Raw genomic sequence first — 18,431 nt, 5'->3', positions numbered from 1 at the left:
GAGTTCATGACACAACATGGAGAGGAAACAAAAATAAGGAAAACAAAAATTCGTATCGTACTTAGAGCACGATATTGGGAGCACGCAACCCGCCCACATATCGAGCAACACATTCATGAGGCATGACAAACTCCAGTTATTAGAAATACAATTTACAATACGTTTCGCTTCATTTCGGAAACTTTTCTGTTTGAAAAACACGTAAAGTGCCTACAAAGGCCCAACACAATGGATGTGGGCCCACAGCGACAGCGAAACCTTTAAGAATGAATCGAAGAGGGAGAAGGAGATAAAAAGCGAGTGAAAGGTGAGTGCATAACGAAACGTTTAAGAAAGAGAAGAGAGAGAGAGGCGAGAGTCGAATGCATATCGAAACGTTTAAAAAAGGGAAGAAGACAAATCGAGTGCATGTCGAAACGTTTAAGACAGAGAAGAGAGAGAGAGAGAGAGAGGCGAGAGCATATCGAGAAAAAGGCAACATAGCAAAACAGAAGCTAAGCCAAACTATATACAAAAGCAACGGCGGAAGTGCTTTGTTTTGGCACGCGCCAAAACCAGTTGAGAATTAGAGTTTCTATTTTTATATGCAATGCAATTTATATGAACACAGGAACAGTTTTTGTCCACCTTGCGCTCTATTTAATATTCAGTTTTATGTCTATTATATTAATAGGATAAATTCGAAAAAACCCACAAAACTTGCAAATATCTAAACAGTGAAATGGAACAGAGATCAGAGTTAATTTGTACGTGTATCTAAGGCTATCTAACAGCTAAACTATGTTTAGGTTGTACTTCTTATTTGGCAACAACAATTAAATTATAAACTATTTATAAGTTTCGTAATCTTGTGAGTTTTTCCAATTTTGAATGCAATCAAAAAACAAAAAAAAACTACAAAAAAAAACCTATATGAAAAACAAAATATAAAAGTATTAAAGAGCAGAAAATAAAAGATTTGTTTAACTCTTGAAATAAAATGTAAATGTTAATATGGTTATGCATGTGCATCATAATTTCATTTAAACTTTAACTTTCATTTCATTTCATTTAACTTAAACTAAAAAATATCTATATAATAATCTATATTATCTTAAAGATTTGATTTTAAAATTGGAATATCTCGAAAAAAAATAAGTCTGAAATGGAAATTTCTTTATTGAAATCTTTTCTCTATTTCCACAAGAAATCTTATTTCAAGACCAAGAACTTTCCATTGAGAGCAACTTTATTGAACTATACAAAAGATATCCTGTTTACACTTAAGCTTAGATATAAGATGACCTTTTGTACATAATCTTATTCCTTGTTGACACTGAAATCCTTGCTCTCGACAATAGAATCGGAGGACAGATCGGCCACCAGCTGATGGTAGACACCTTCTGGCACCACGGTGCCGACAATTTTCTTGTTCTCATCGGTCTTGACGCGTATCATTTGGATCTTGCGGCCGTCCTTCTCGATGATCAGCGCGATGCGATCCCAAATGGGCAGCATCAGGCCGGACAGCACATGGTAGGTGCGCACACGGAGGCCCACACCGCACTTGATGCCGAAGGGACAGCGGCGATTCCAATAGATGTGCGAGCACATGCGCAGGCACTGATTGTACTGCATGTCCCAGAATTGCTGCACTGCCTCCGGCGAGGCCTTCACATACCGATTGCCAATCGAGCTGAGCGTCTCGGTGCGCACCTGCGGCCCCGTATTGGGCCGATAGATCTTCATGTTCAGCTTGCTGGGATCGGTTGTCGCCGCTGTGTCCGGCTGCGCATTCAGGCAGAGGATGGCACAATTGTTGTTGTTGCGCTCCTGCTTGAACGTGTAGAAACCCTCGTGCTCCTGGCGCGCCTCCTTGTTGTATCTGAGGGGAGTGGAAGAGGAAGTTAGCAGCGAGAGAGTTCGAACCAGGGCTGCGAAACGGCGAGCTCAAGGCCGTAATATAAAACTGGGAAAACTACAAAACAGGATTCAATGAATGTGGTTCACGAAGGATGGGGGAAATGATTCAAATCGAATCCTGAACCAAAATGGGTTTATGTTCAACTAGAAATTGGATGGACTTGAATTTAAACCTGGTTTGATAAATGTGGAAAATCTGGTTCATGAACGAAACCCGAACTTGAACCAAAACCGGTTTTGTTGAATTTGGTTCACGAACCTAAAGCTGTCAAGTAGTTCATGCCGTATCCTTAAACGAAATGGGTTAATTTTCATACTTGGAATATGATGAACCTAACCGGAAACCTAGTTTATCTAATGTGGAATATCTGGTTCACAGGAATTGGTTCGTGAACCGGATCCTCGAATGTTTGCAGCCCTGGCTTTAGCCTGGAACCTGGCAATTTACTCACTTGGCTAGCGCCAGGTCGTAGGACATGCCGCGCACCACCTGCATCGTGTGCAGCTCGGTGGCAGCTGTGCCCGTGGCATGCTTTCTGATGAAGCGTATCAGCTTGATGGCGGTCACGTTGGCGCCGTGCGCGTCCAGGTCGAGAATGCCCAGATCAAAGTGACCCGAGCGCTTCATCTGCAGAATTAGGGAGTACATCTTGTTGAGGAAGAACTTGAAGAGGGCGTTCTGCACCTCGACGCGACAGCCGAGAATGCGATTGAGAAACTTGGGTATGTTATTGCTGTCCTTCTCGATGACGAAGATCTGATGGCCCTTGTTGTCCTCGGAGACACTGAGCATGCCCACGCCGGAGAGCGCCACGCAGCAGTCGAAGCTGAAGTCGCCCTTGTACGACTCGGGTATGTGGATGGTCTCCAGCGGCTTCTCGCCGGTGATCTGCTGCAGCACGCTCTCCAGCGCGCTGCGTCCGATGTTGTTGTCAATGTTGAACTTCGAGAGATCGCGGGCATCGGTGGCCCGACGATCGCCCTGGGTGAGCGCGCCCAGGCTCTCCAGGCGCTTGGCCACCGTCGCCGCAAAGCGACTCTCGCCGCCCAGATCGGAGATGAGGAACACGTACTCCGGCGCATTCGCCTGGTTGGAGCGATGCGTGCGGCCGAACTGCTGTATGGCCCGATCCGCGCTCCAGGGCAGCTCCAGCGTGATGTGCAGTCGCCGTCGCTGTATGCTGAGGCGTCTATCGCTCTGCAGCGAGATGCCGCTGGATGCGGCCTCCGATATGATGGCCACATGCTTGCTGTCCTCCATGAAGCGCTGCTTTTCCATGTAGTTGACCAGATCCATGGTCGTCTCCGCTTCGCCGCGCTGCTCGTACTTGTACGTGTTCTCGTCTGTCTTGATCACACGGCCGCGCCGGCCAGTCATCTCGGCGACCACCTTGGTGCCCAGCTTGGAGATGATCTTGTCGAGCGTGTTGGGCGGCATGCGACGTCCCAGATGCTCGATCTTGTCCAGCAGTTTCTCGCGCACCGTTATGCAGCGCTCCACATCGCGTTCCGTGATCTTGGCTGTTTGCGGCTTGGCGGAATCGAAGTTGGGATCCTCCTCCTCGTGCTTGGCGTTCATGTTGTTGCACAAATGCTGCAGGATGCGATCCTGCATGGTGATCTTTTCCACTGCGTAAATATTGGACTGATGAGCTGTTCTCTGATCTGGGCTAGCAGAAGCAGCACCCGGAGCTTACCCTTGTCCGGCTTGGGCGGACGACCGCGCCGCTTGCGTCCCGACTTGAGGCGGTCCTCATCGTCATCGGCATCGGCATTCCAGCTATTGTCGCACAGGTCGATGTCGCTGTCGCCACCATCCGCGTCCATGTCGTCGTCGGACCATTCGGAGATCATGCGCGGCCGCTTCGCACAGCCGGACTTGGCACGCGCCTCCGGCTCAAAGGTGCCCGTGTTGAGCAGCTTGTAGAGCGACTCACGCGTCGGTGCCGGAAAGTATTTCTCCACAAAGGATTGAATTATCATTTTCGAGGTGGACACAAAATTGGTCAGCTCACCCTGATACAGCTCCAGGTGCTCCAGAGTGCGCGACTCCCCGGTCGACTGCAGGCCAATGACCACGGCCTTGCCCTGGCGTGCCGCCTCGCGCACCATCTTGACCACATGATTGACCTTGGAGGCAATGCAGAGGTTCTTGAAGAAGCGCTGATGCGCCGACCAGAATTGGCACGTGATGATCTTCTGGACCCGGTTCTCGATGCACATCAGGCGGCAGGCCTTGAGGAACTTCTCGTTGATCTCGGCCCAGAGCTCGGCGGAGTGATTGTAGAGCTTGTGGAAGTCCCGCGACATGGGCACCTCCTCAATGCGAAAGCTGACATCCTTGAAGCTTAGCTGGCGGGCAATATACGAACCGCGCAGCTTCATGTCCATCGCAACAATCTCCATGGCGCCAATGCCGCGCTTCTCCACGGTATTGACAAACTTGAAGAATTCCGAGTAGGAGGTGCCGGGACCCCACAGCCCCAGCCGCACCATATACGCCATGTTCCTTGGCTCCGAAGCGCCCGTCGCCGAGGCATAGACCACCCGAGCCATGGGCAGCAGCTGCTGCAGCTCGAGAACTGTGGTGCCCGTCTTGGTGGACTTGCCGGCATTCATCAGACTTAGGTTCTTCGCCTTGTGGCACTCGTCGAGCACGATGACCCCATCGAAATCGGTGCCCAGCCAGTTGATCAGCTGACGCAGACGCGTATTGTACTTGGGATTGGCATTCGCAGACTCGCCAATGAGCGCCGTGTACGTGCAGAAGATGACGCCGCGCTTGAAGTACTCGTTCTCCTCGGAGCTGATACGGCTGTACTTGAACTTGCTCATCGAGGCCACCTTGAGGTGCTTGCTGGCGCCTATGTCTAGCAGATCGCGCTCCGCATCGAACTTCAAGTCGTTGGATACGGATATCCACAGGGCACGCTTGCGACCACGCAGATAGTTCTCGAAGATGATGGCCGCCACGGTGCGGCCTTTGCCGACACCGGCGCCATCGCCAAGCAGGAAGCCGGCACGCTGGCCGCTAGGCAGCAGCTGCTCGTGCGCCTGGCAGGCATAGGTGACCGCCTCCAGCTGCAGAGCACTAAGGCGATCCGAGTTCTTCACCTTGTCCGGCAGCGCCAGCTCGTACGTGATGTCCGGCAGCTCGACGGAGGAGAGGGTGGCCGTTTCGACGACCGGATCGGGATGCCGGCTGCCGCCCTTCAGCTTGCTTGGCCAGTACGAGGAGTAGGTATCGGCCACACCGATCTCCTCGAAGTCCACCTCGTCATCCTCGAGCGGTGCTGGCATTTGCGGCAGCTCCCGTCGTACCAGCACGCCCTGCGGCCGCAACATCGGATTGTTCAGGTCGGGTTTCAGGGGCAGCTTCATTTGGCACAGCGTCGGCCTCGGCAGCTGGTTGGGCAGGACGCCACGCATCTGCGTCTGGCCCGTCACAAAGCTGCTCTTCGACTTGATGAAGTCGGTCAGGGTCTTGGGAAAGGCGCCCTGGTTCTGGTTCTGGCTCGGCTGAGTCCCAGCTGGCATAAACATCCTGCCGCCCTGCGTGCTCCGGTATCGATCCTGCGTGCTCGTCACCATCATCTTGTACGGATGCTGGCCCAGATGCGATGCGATTCGAACCTGCGATTGTTGCATCTTTAGTTGCATGGTTGCATAGTTCGTGGTGGGCATTAGCTTAACTGTGCCGGCCGGTGCCTCGGGCGGAATTTGGATCGAGAACTTGGATGCCTCCTGCACGGTGCGCGCCTTGTAGAACACTCGCGCCGGCGGCGTTCCCTGCTGCTGCTGCTGCTGCAGATGCTGTTGGTGGTGCAGGAGTTGGGGTTGCGGCCTGTACGGCAGGGTGGGCGGCAGCTGGGGGCGTGTCACGGGCTCCGTTTCGGGCTCCGGCTCCACCATGGGCAGCGAGTCGAGCTCCTCCTGCAGCCTGGCATCGATTTGTGCATCGTCCTCAGCCGCCGGAGTGGCAGCTGGCTCTTTGACCGCATCCGAGCCATCCCCAGTTCCGTTGCCGATGCAAGAAACTAGCTCAGGAGAAACGGACAGCAGCTGCTGCTGCTGCTGCTGCTGCTGCTGCTCCTGAGGCCCTGGCGGAACTAGTTCGCTGTGGTTCGCATTGAACAGCAGCTCGCCGCGAGCCGTGCCCAAGGAATTCATTTATGGTACCAGAGTCGGATCTAGTTCTCGATATGGCAAGAAACTAAAACAACAACAGGAACAATATTTCTGAGAACTAAACGCCCTAACGAGATGTTTAAATATGTAATTATTAATTTATTAATTATAATAAGTACAAGAGTTTTATATTCACAAGAACTTAACCTTTTAACGATTCGAATGGGAATTATCTAGGCATTAAGTATTTATTTCTATTATTCCCCAAAGATCTTTTCTATTTTACCTTTAAGTTTTCTTAAGTTTCCATCAAAGTTTATTTATTCTTAACCCTTTTAAAGTTCTTTCACAAATTCTCTTTCTTTTGAACACTTTATTTTTCACTTTTTCCACCAACTCCACAATTCCATCTGCTTGCTTTGAATAACTCTCAGTTACTGAGACTTTAGCTCCTTCTTGCAATTCGACATAAGTTTGCTTAATGACAGATTCTTACAAAAAGTGTTGATTAATTTCGATAGGCTTTAATGAAAGTGTTGACTAATGTAAATGCTAATGGTAAAGTATCGATAGTTATTAAGTTTTAAAGCTTAAAGTAGCAGATATTTCGATAATGCGACCATTTGCCTTGCATGTTTGTGTGCATGTATGTATTTATGTGTGTGGGCTTGCATGTATTACTAAATGAATGTATTTAAGTTATGTAATGTAAGCATATATGTATGTAATGTATGTAAACATGCATGCATGTGTGAATGCATGTATGTGTGTACGCATGTACGCATGTGAGCATATATGCATGCATCCATGTACATATGTATGCATATGTGCATACATGCATGCTGGTATGCATATACGGGTGCGTGCATATATGCGTGCATGCATGAATACATGTATGCATGTGCGCATCTATGTGGATATCTACGTATGTATGCCTAATCAATAATGAATAATTATGTATGTGTGCATGTATGTTTTTATGCGTGTTATATGTATGTATGTAACATGTATGACATTGTATATATGGTACGTTATGCATGCATGTTATATGCATCCATGCATGTTTGTATAACTGTATGTATGTATTTGCGCATGTATGTACGTATGTAGGTATGCATATATCTGTCCGTATATATCTACTTATAGGTATGTATGCACATATGTAGTTGTATGTTATTATATATTTAAAATGTTTAACTTTCCACATTGCTGCAACTGAAATTAGAATCGTATTTGTAGGTAGCGCTCTTCTTCTTGATTCTCATAAGTACAATTAAGGCTTTAAGGCATATTTCTTTCAACACGTATTTCACACTCTATTCTAACATACAATTCATTTATCGCGTTTTCCCTTTTTCTCTCTCATTTTATATGTTTCATTTTCTTGCTATAATTTAAACCAGCTTTTTTTCTCTCTCTTGTTATTTTCAGTTATGTGCATGTATGAAATTCTATCAATTAAATAATGGGGCGCATGTGAAATTAAAGGTAAGTAGATATTTTTATATTAACATACATCTATAGATATAAGAATATATTTAAATGCAGTTGAAATGTGATAACGAATAAGCACGTAGTTGCATATATATATAATACGGCACACCTAGGACTCAGACATAGTAACATATGCCTGGAATGTCTATTTGTGGGGGATTTAGTTTCAATAGGAGCGTTCGGTTGTTGCCATGGTTATTGGCTTCCATGGCAAGATATCATCCCAAATTTGTTGTATTGTATAGGTGCGCTTTTGTTCAAATGCAATTAGAGTCGCAATATGAGCAATGACAAGGCCCAGCAGATCCTCAAGGACAGGGCCCGTCAGTGGCAAATGGCGGCATCCACTCGACGTGCGGAAGATGCCAGACGAGCCGGAGTCAGCTCCAACAGTGTGGACTACACGGAGTACACGCACAGGCGCTCGAAGAGAGCATCAAAGCGGAAGTCATCGACTATCCGAAAGAGGAGCACATCTCTCGTGGAAGAGCCGCAGTTAACCACGCACGAAGCCGCTGTCCCAAGAGGTCGCAGCCAAAGCATGACAGCCACACGGATCAGCAGTCCGAATCAGGGCGCAGAGATCTGCTTCCATGAGCCAATTCGTGTTCGTTTCAATTCCACAAAAGATTCGGTCTAAGGGCGCACCAATTTTAACTTGTGGTTAGGCAAAATTTTATCAGATAAATCATTCGGTTTTAATATGTTCAGTTAATCGGCATCTGCATCTTCAGCATATTGTATGGACATCAAAAACACAACTATTTCTTAGCAAGAAAATGACAAACTACTTAAATTGCAATAACTTTGGGCTTAACACAGTCTTCATCTGTAAATTCTATCTAAATATAACATAAAATAGTGATTGTTGTGTCTGATTGGATGACCAAAAGGTGACCTAACGCAAAGAAAGAAGAAAAGAAATCCTTTCTATAGTTTTCTTTGGAGTCGAAAGATCGCACCAAAACGGGGCTTTGGATAATTTAAGGCTCTAGAGGGGGAATGATGGTCGAAATTGTATGACATCATGAGCCTGTTTGTCTAAGCGTCGAACTAGCAAGCGAGAGGTCGCCGGTTCAACTCTAGCTGCAATTGTCTGTTTCAAAGTGAGCTTGAATGCCTTCTTCAAAGAGAAAAGCTATTAAAATAAATGAAAAGAGTGCTTTAATCGGGAGTATCCGACTAGGGGATACTCTGAACTATCCTCTTCCATGACAGACAGACGGCCAGATCGACTCGGCCATTCTTGCTGAGCTTTCTTCTGTTTGTTACGCGTTACGATTTGGATTACAGGGTATGGCCTTAACCAGGTTAAACTGTCTCAAAAAAACAACTAAGTCTTTGTTTGTCATATCAAATTCCCTCGCAGCAGTTTTTTTACTGACTGAAATCATGTGAAAGTAAAAAAAAAAAAAAGAGAAAATCCTAAAATTTGCGTATGTGTCGTGAAATATGGTCCCAGCTAAATTGTGAGTGTACGTTCCGAGTGCAAAGCCAAAATGAGCCTGTCAAAGAAATATAAAATTCCAGTAGTGGAGCAACCGAGACGCCACAAATCGATCCATGCGGAGAGCAGTGAGCAGAGCATCCGGGAACTGGTCCAAACCTGGCGTCGGCTGTCTGCCGAGCGGCGTGCCGCCAAGGCCATGAGCAAGCCCTCCAGCCTGTTCGAGCTGAACAAACTGAGGCGGACCCACCAGACCTCGGTGATGCATATGAGAAGGAGATCCTCTCTCAAGGGCAAGCAGAGCATGCATAGAGTTTCGGTTGGATCGGAAAAGTCGGCCAACGTCAAGGTCATCAACTACAAGGAGTCGCCCAGGACCAGCAATGTCACCCGCATCTCGATGGACGAGGGCACCAACCTGTGCTACCATGAGCCAATCAAATATCCATTGCCAGCACAACCAAAGACTGGAGTCAAATGATCCGAAACCAACGAAAATCAAATCAAACACTATCTAGTTTGTGTTCGCAAAAAAAAAGAAGGAATTTGTTTGCAAAAAAAAAAATATACTAGGGCTGAATACACTTGAAAACAATTGACAGTGAAGGATCTTGAGAAAAAAAAAAAAATAAATAAACTAACATACTAAAAGCCCAATGGAAATATAGTATATAGTATATAGTTGTCCGATTTCGATGAGATTCTGATGACTATAATGAAGCTCTCAATTTCTGAGTCTGGTCAAAGAAACTAAACAAATTTTCAATCCTTTCTTCAGACCCTTATGCTAAATGTTGGATATAGAACGCGTTGCACATGCCGTTATAAAATGCTGCCACCCTCTGCTTGGGTTATGTTAAAGAAACCTCAATATGTAATCCAATAATTGGTAATACGCATTATTCACACCCTGCAATTTGTGAGCCTCCCATCAGAGTTCCATCAGAGTTCATAAATAATCTATGAACTGGCTCTCAAAAAATTACTCGCAACCCTCCCCACAGGGTAAAAAGGGGCAGCATTTTATGCGGATTTTGCCTGTTTTTTCTTTGCTGCGATTTTAAAGCGATTTTTCTCTTATCGAATTGTATCTTAACTAGCAGTTAGTCGCCTGGCTGTCAATTTAAACTGTGCTTCTTATTTTTTGTCCTGCGCCTTATCGAGTCGCCACGTCTGTTGACGATGATGGATTTGTGCGAAATGAAACGCGCTCCCGGCCAACGGGCACCCACATCCGTGTACTGTGTGTGTGTGTTCGTGTGTTGATGTGTTGGGGCCTCAATTTGCCTTGACTTGATGTATATAGGCAATTCGCTGCAACCAATCAGCATTCGGGCTTGTACATAAAGCCAGTTTCCCCTGCAGCAAGCAGGACACTGCTGCTGTCTCGCTCTAACGCAGCGAAAATGCCGCTTGAAGAAAGCTGGTTGTGCGGCTCTAACGCATTGAGCTGTCTGTTGCTATCTCTGTTTAGCGTGGCGCATTGCGCTGTTAGCCGGGACACAAACCACTGTTGAGCGGCTGTTAAAACATATTGAAATCAAAAAACTATGAGAATTCGAATATTTGAAGAATTTCTAGATCAAATATAACAATAAATATAAATAAATATTTCTTTATTTTATTTTTACATATTTATATGTAAATATGAAGTAAAGCTTTTATTTCTTTTCTCTCTATCCATCTATCTATATCTTCATCCTTTATCTCTGCAAGATTTTTGTATTCAATCAATTGTAGACAGCTGCCACTTGAATAAATTTCTATTGTCAGTTATTCACTGGACAAACCCTTTAAAAAATAATGCAAATTAAAAGCGCGCTCGAATTGGCTGTTTAACATACAGTTAAATGTTGTCATGTGCACAAAGCGCCTGATAAAGTGCAAAATATATATAAAAACCTATTTCGCGGCGCATGTCAGATTAGTAATAAATGTAATATCCGCTAATAAATTAAACATTTCGAATCCGAGCTGTTAAAATTCTCACATGACATTTGAACATTAATCATAAAGTCAAATAGTTGAAGAGCTCTTTACTAGGTTATATCTCCGTGGAATAGTAAAAGATATATATGTGTTTACATATAATCTAATTCTAGCTCGTTGCGACTTCAAAATCCTCCACTTGTTAGGCAGAAGGGGCGTGGCAGGCGGACTGCTGTTCGCGTGCCAAACCGGAAATGTCTCAAAATTGAATTTGCATAATTTCAAAAAAACCGAAGACGACAAAAACAGGCACAAAAGTAGAAAAGGTTCTCGATTAAATTGAAAGAATACAAATAAATATGTTGGATAATAAAAGTGAAAAGACTTTTGTTGCATTTGCAAATATTAGAAAACCAACTTCATAGATATAGTTTATCAAACCGGAACCCATGGCTAAATTTCTAGTCAGTCCGTCTAGGAATATATATGGCTATTTAAATGCATAACTCATCAACCAATGCTCGACTTATAGAGACCCTATATGAAACCTGCCGTTAAATAAGACGATAGAACATTGCCAAAAGGGCTGTTTGGGCATTTGCTTTCTGGCCGGGACAGTTGCTGGCCTAATCCATTCATTAAACTTTGTGATTACAGCTGACCACAGGAATACACATAAAAGGGGGATGACAAGCACCCGCCTCCGCCCCCACCCCGGCTGCTTGGCCAAGTGAATAAACTGACTGCTGACAGGCTCATTAAATGCCGCATTCAGTGGCCCTTACGATTGCCCGGGGGCGGGCGGGTCTCTCTCTGTGTCTGTGTGTGTATGGATTGAGGCTGGCCTGGTTTAAGGATTGAGTTTTCCGTGTCCGCATGTCCTTGTTTGCACAGCAACTGCGCCCGAACTGGCCAAGGGCCAGAGTCAACACGTCAAATTGAGAATACCAGCAAATGAAGAACCCTAGCCTCTGAGTGTGCCACGCCCACTGCGTCTGGCTAATTTCAGGCAGCTTTAAATGCAGAAAGAAGAAGAGAGAAAAAAACAACGCGAAGAAAAGTTCATAAATAATGCGAGGAAAATTGTTAGAAATTGCCAAAACAATTTATGTTGACATTATCTCGAGAGACATTTTTTTCAAGCGCCCTCGCAGCGCGGATGATTAATTACCAGCAAGCCGGGGAGAGAGAGAGAGAGAAAGGGAGAGAGAGAGAGAGAGAGAGAGAGAGAGAAAGCGGTTTATTTGAATATGAAAAGCGATAAGGTTGTGTGATAAGTGGCAAAAAACGGAAAATAAAATATGAAAAGTGGAAAAAAGCTGAAATGAACAGAAGTTTGGCTTATGGCTCCCTCGTTGGCGATAAACCTGCGCGACGCTTTAATGAACTGCAGCATTTCATCATTTCCGGCCAAGATTTTCCAACAAGCCTGGACAGCCTGAAGAAGGAGCTCAAGTCGGAGTCGGAGTAGGAGTACTTATTAGTATGCCGGGAAAGGCAGAGAGAGGCATCTACTCGAGTTGACATTTGGGATTTCGATTGATTTTCCAGCAAATGCGAATTTTTTGCTTCGATTTTCTCTATCTATTCATTTATTTGCTTTGCTGATTTGCGCTTTGCGGATTTTTCTATTTGCCAAAATTGCGGGCGAATTTTCCAAATGAAAATCCGTGTGTGCGAAAATGTATTCAAATTGCGAGCCAAAGTATATTGACACTTGATTTGCATTCATAATGGCTACGTGATTTTTGGTTTTGTGCACTTTTTGTTTAAATATGCTTTTTTCTCACAGGTCGCTCCCACACCCCCTCCCCCCTCCCCCCTCTCCCCACTTCCATTTTGCGACATATTGCGCATAAAAAATTGGGAAAAACTTGGCCTGCGGCTGTTTTCACCATAAAATAATCTTTTAAAGCCGAAAACAAATTACAAATAAGAGCCCCTCTCTATAATTTGTGCCCAGCTACTTTTTTCCTACTCTACTTCAATATTTTTTTTTTTTTTTCTTGGGCCTGTTTTGCATATTTACGCATTCGAGGGTTGCTCTCTGCGTTGCTTTCTCTTAACAAATTATAATGTATTGGAAATTGACAGAATTATGTAATGAATAGAAAATTATGTAAATTACAGTGCAGTTACATTTAATGGCACGACCTTTTCTCTTGACTCGGGCTAAATCCTGCGACCCGTACAACAAAATCGAATTCACATTTTATTGGCAGCTCGCAACGGAACTTTGGGCAAAGGCAAAAGCAACAAGGCGCAAAGTGAAAGAGCTGCAAAAGCTAATGTTTGAAAAAAAAAAAAACAAATATAATGCAATGTTAACAAGTGGGAAAAACCCAAGGAAAACACGTAGCTTTAACTCGAGGCAGAAATAGTTTTAAGGTGCTGTTGCTATCAGCTCATGTTTGGAACAATTTAAGAAATGCTCCATCACCTTTTTATTAAAGAATACAATTGTAGATGAGGTCTTAAAAAGTGAAGGAACTATAAAGGAAATTGACTTGAAGCTTTGACAAAGTTATGAAAGATGGAAAGTTAAGTATTGAGATTTGCTTGGGGAACTTGACAACAAAAATTTTGTGTTATGTCTGACTGGATTTTAGATAAATTACCTAACTCAATATTTTAGAGAGTGTTCTTCTTCTTCTACTTGTTATGTGAAGCAGCTATTTAGAATATTCTTTTAAGATCAATCTAATCCAGGAACTGGGCTCATAACAAGTTAACAAACATGAAAGTGGGTTTACTTCTGGCCAAGTAGTGAGCATCTGATACTGATAGCTTTCCATGACGAAACTTGTGTAATTATTAAAACATTTTGATAAGACTTGAAAATGTTGTTAATTATGCTTCCGGCCGCTGGTTACGCTGGTTCCTGCGGCGCACAAGGTGTCAGCTTGTGAACTCTACGTGACAAGTGACAGTTAAATAGTTTTTTCCTGCTTTTATCAAGCTGCTGCCCTGACTTGGCAACTAATTAGCATTTGCAGCGCGGCAAACTTCAAACTTTCCGCAGGGGGACGAGACGAGACGAGTTTTTGCTGCAGGTCACACGGCAAAGGCGAGGGCGAGGGCGAGGTCGAGTTGCAGCAGGCTACATGCTGCATGCTGCACGCTGCATGTTGCCTGCCCCCAACTCAATCTGGCTAAATAAGTTGTCATGATAATTTGGCAGCCAGGAAGATATAAGAAACAAAAAAAAAAAAAAAACCTAACTTATTGAACGAGGCAAACGAAACGAAACGTTTGATGCCCGTAACATGAGCTTCAATATATTTATTTTGTTTGTCCCCTTGGAGCCGAGCCTGGGCCTGGGCTTGGGCTTGGACCTGGGCCCATGTTCATTTGCATTCGTGACTGAAATCATGACAGGAGCAGCGAGTCACGCGAATGGCTCAAACCCAACAACAACAACAACAACAACAAAATACTTACACATAAGTATATTTAAATGCCAGAGTTTCTTTTCTCATAACTCTGTCATGAGTTTTCAGGCGCATTTTTATGATGATCGCATTGTAGCATATTTCAGCCAGAAACATCATTATCATCTTTATCATTTCATCATCATTATCGTTGAAATCGTCAGCTTTGTGCTGTGCGTCATCATGTGTTGCCCTAATGGAAGACAAACATTTTATGGCTGCTTCAAGAAGTCACGGCCTGACGTTGACCTTAGACCAGTTCACCACCGACCAGCGACCACGCCCCTGCCCCGCCTCGACCTTAGCTAGCGCCTTTTCATTCATTCAATTACATTTTTGCGCACACTCAGCACTAAAGGGACCTCATAAAGCGTCAAAATTTCAGCAAATGAGCAGAGCTATGCCGCCCCCCGCCCCCTGTCACAGCTCTGACCTCAACAGCCGACCTACTTCTCCTTGTCCTTCATTAGAAACTGCTCCCTGGGGTATATCGAAAATTTGCGCGTCCAAATCGATGAGCGACCAGCTCGGCCCCATAACATTCGGACATCAACGCCATCAAAGTGTTCGCCTCTATTAAAACTGACAGCTTCTGGGGTCAGACACAGCGTAAATATTGCGGCTGCCGCAATGGCCTATGCAATCCAAAGTGTTCCGTCTCCAGTGTCCTGCGTCCTGTTTGCTTTCTCCTGCACGGAGCCAGGTTGCAGCAATTGCGAACTGCTGACCAACGTATTTCCCAAAGGAAAACCAAACACTTGTGCGGCAAGAAAAGTCTGCCATGTTTCTCTAGGTCATATTTGACAATACCATTTGCTATTTGCTCAAAAGCTGACAAATTCTAAGATTATAGAAGATAGATATTATATAATATGCAGTAGCTGCAGAGTCCAGTATTTTGTATTCAAATCGGGTCGAAATTCAGACTAGTTGCAACTAGTTGCAGAAAGAAACACGGATCTCCAAAAGCAAGTTCCAACAAAATATAAAAAAAATAATAACGTTTCAATATATAAGCATAAAAAGCAGATTGAGTTCTTAGCATAATAATTCGCATTGAATATACAAAATATTTGCAACTATCACATGTTATGGGGCGGACCTATATATATCTATATAAGATATTTAAGGGAACCATTTTCACATTAATTTTGACCCAGAATGCTGTTGTCAGATTTAGATGCCAAATTGATCTAGAGGTCAAACCATGAGAAAAAAGCCAAACTCTGTGAAAATCCGATGAGTTTTGACCGAGTTATGGGGTTGGGAAATTTTTACCTATGTCTATATACGAATCCTTAGATTCGTAAGATTTTGACATGAATTTCGACTAAAATTTGCGTAGTCAGATTTAATTGCCAGATTATTTAAGAGGAAAAACTTTGCATAAAAAGCTAAACCCCGTGAAAATCTGATGAGTTTTGACCGAGTTATGGGATTGGGAAATTTGACCTATGTCTATATACGAATCTAAGGGGTAAGATTTTGACATGAATTTCGACTGAAATTTACGTAGTCAGATTTTAATGCCAGATTATTTAAGAGGGAAAACTATGCGTAAAAAGCCAAACCTCGTGAAAATCTGATGAGATTTGACCGAGTTATGGGATTGGGAAATTTGACCTATGTCTATATACGAATCTAAGGCGTAAGATTTTGACATGAATTTCGACTGAAATTTACGTAGTCAGATTTTAATGCCAGATTATTTAAGAGGGAAAACTATGCGTAAAAAGCCAAACCTCGTGAAAATCTGATGAGATTTGACCGAGTTATGGGATTGGAAAATTTGACCTATGTCTATATACGAATCTAAGGCGTAAGATTTTGACATGAATTTCGACTAAAATTTACGTAGTCAGATTTAAATGCCAGATTATTTAAGAGGGAAAACTATGCATAAAAAGCCAAATCTCGTGAAAATCGGATGAGAGTTGACCGAGTTATGGGATTGGGAAATTTCGACCCATGTACATATACGAATCTAAGGGGTAAGATTTTGACATGAATTTCGACCAAAATTTACGTAGTCAGATTTAAATGCCATATTTTTTAAGGGGGAAAACTATGCATAAAAATCCAAACCTAGTGAAAATCGGATGAGATTTGACCGAGTTATGGGGGTGGGAAATTTCAACCTTTGAACATATACGAATTTGAGCGGTAAGATTTTGACATGAATTTCGACTAAAATTTACGAATTCAGATTTAAATGCCAGATTATTTAAGGGGGAAAACTATGCATAAAAAGCCAAACCTCGTGAAAATCTGATGAGATTTGACCGAGTTATGGGATTGGGAAATTTCGACCCATGTACATATACGAATCTAAGGGGTAAGATTTTGACATGAATTTCGACTAAAATTTGCGTAGTCAGATTTAATTGCCAGATTATTTAAGAGGAAAAACTATGCGTAAAAAGCCAAACCTCGTGAAAATCTGATGAGTTTTGACCGAGTTATGGGATTGGGAAATTTGACCTATGTCTGTATTCGAATCTAAGGTGTAAGATTTTGACATGAATTTCGACCAAAATTTACGTAGTCAGATTTAAATGCCATATTTTTTAAGGGGGAAAACTATGCATAAAAATCAAAACCTAGTGAAAATCGGATGAGATTTGACCGAGTTATAGGGGTGGGAAATTTCGACCTATGTACATATACGAATCTTAAGGGGTAAGATTTTGACATGAATTTCGACTAAAATTTACGAATTCAGATTTAAATGCCAGATTATTTAAGGGGGAAAACTATGCATAAAAAGCCAAACCTCGTGAAAATCTGATGAGATTTGACCGAGTTATGGGATTGGGAAATTTGACCTATGTCTATATACGAATCTAAGGCGTAAGATTTTGACATGAATTTCGACTAAAATTTGCGTAGTCAGATTTAATTGCCAGATTATTTAAGAGGAAAAACTTTGCATAAAAAGCTAAACCCCGTGAAAATCTGATGAGTTTTGACCGAGTTATGGGATTGGGAAATTTGACCTATGTCTATATACGAATCTAAGGGGTAAGATTTTGACATGAATTTCGACTGAAATTTACGTAGTCAGATTTTAATGCCAGATTATTTAAGAGGGAAAACTATGCGTAAAAAGCCAAACCTCGTGAAAATCTGATGAGATTTGACCGAGTTATGGGATTGGGAAATTTGACCTATGTCTATATACGAATCTAAGGCGTAAGATTTTGACATGAATTTCGACTGAAATTTACGTAGTCAGATTTTAATGCCAGATTATTTAAGAGGGAAAACTATGCGTAAAAAGCCAAACCTCGTGAAAATCTGATGAGATTTGACCGAGTTATGGGATTGGAAAATTTGACCTATGTCTATATACGAATCTAAGGCGTAAGATTTTGACATGAATTTCGACTAAAATTTACGTAGTCAGATTTAAATGCCAGATTATTTAAGAGGGAAAACTATGCATAAAAAGCCAAATCTCGTGAAAATCGGATGAGAGTTGACCGAGTTATGGGATTGGGAAATTTCGACCCATGTACATATACGAATCTAAGGGGTAAGATTTTGACATGAATTTCGACCAAAATTTACGTAGTCAGATTTAAATGCCATATTTTTTAAGGGGGAAAACTATGCATAAAAATCCAAACCTAGTGAAAATCGGATGAGATTTGACCGAGTTATGGGGGTGGGAAATTTCAACCTTTGAACATATACGAATTTGAGCGGTAAGATTTTGACATGAATTTCGACTAAAATTTACGAATTCAGATTTAAATGCCAGATTATTTAAGGGGGAAAACTATGCATAAAAAGCCAAACCTCGTGAAAATCTGATGAGATTTGACCGAGTTATGGGATTGGGAAATTTCGACCCATGTACATATACGAATCTAAGGGGTAAGATTTTGACATGAATTTCGACTAAAATTTGCGTAGTCAGATTTAATTGCCAGATTATTTAAGAGGAAAAACTATGCGTAAAAAGCCAAACCTCGTGAAAATCTGATGAGTTTTGACCGAGTTATGGGATTGGGAAATTTGACCTATGTCTGTATTCGAATCTAAGGTGTAAGATTTTGACATGAATTTCGACCAAAATTTACGTAGTCAGATTTAAA

At 43.1% G+C, this 18,431-nt stretch overlaps 1 protein-coding gene across 5 annotated transcripts; it reads right to left on the bottom strand.

The window, feature by feature from the left end:
- Window positions 1–1,210: 1,210 nt before the first annotated feature.
- On the bottom strand, window positions 1,211–6,474 carry LOC6622765 (protein strawberry notch). 5 transcript variants are annotated; one of them, XM_015175613.3, is made up of 5 exons: window positions 6,317–6,474; window positions 5,596–6,157; window positions 3,600–5,535; window positions 2,355–3,531; window positions 1,211–1,864 (listed from the first exon to the last, which is right to left on the bottom strand). In XM_015175613.3, exons 2-5 carry the CDS (start codon window positions 6,070–6,072, stop codon window positions 1,300–1,302), a joined length of 4,155 nt encoding a protein of 1,384 aa, XP_015031099.1. In that variant the 5' UTR covers window positions 6,073–6,157; window positions 6,317–6,474; the 3' UTR covers window positions 1,211–1,299. The 5 variants fall into 5 exon arrangements, with proteins under 5 accessions (XP_015031099.1, XP_015031097.1, XP_002046472.1 ...); XM_015175611.3 differs by having other exon boundaries at window positions 3,600–6,157; XM_002046436.4 differs by having other exon boundaries at window positions 3,600–6,115; window positions 6,317–6,471.
- Window positions 6,475–18,431: the final 11,957 nt, after the last annotated feature.

This window comes from Drosophila virilis, chromosome 3 (genome assembly GCF_030788295.1).
Source record: "Drosophila virilis strain 15010-1051.87 chromosome 3, Dvir_AGI_RSII-ME, whole genome shotgun sequence".
NCBI lineage: Eukaryota > Metazoa > Arthropoda > Insecta > Diptera > Drosophilidae > Drosophila > Drosophila virilis.
Note: the sequence above shows the minus strand (reverse complement) of the source record. Positions and strands in the feature narration are given on the sequence as shown.

Coding starts and splice junctions, on each gene's coding strand:
- LOC6622765 (XM_015175611.3), bottom strand. CDS start 6,072: ATGAATTCCTTGGGCACGGCTCGCGGCGAGCTGCTGTTCAATGCGAAC. Junction 3,532..3,599: donor TCCGCCCAAGCCGGACAAGG/GTAAGCTCCGGG, acceptor ATATTTACGCAG/TGGAAAAGATCACCATGCAG. Junction 1,865..2,354: donor TACGACCTGGCGCTAGCCAA/GTGAGTAAATTG, acceptor CACTCCCCTCAG/ATACAACAAGGAGGCGCGCC.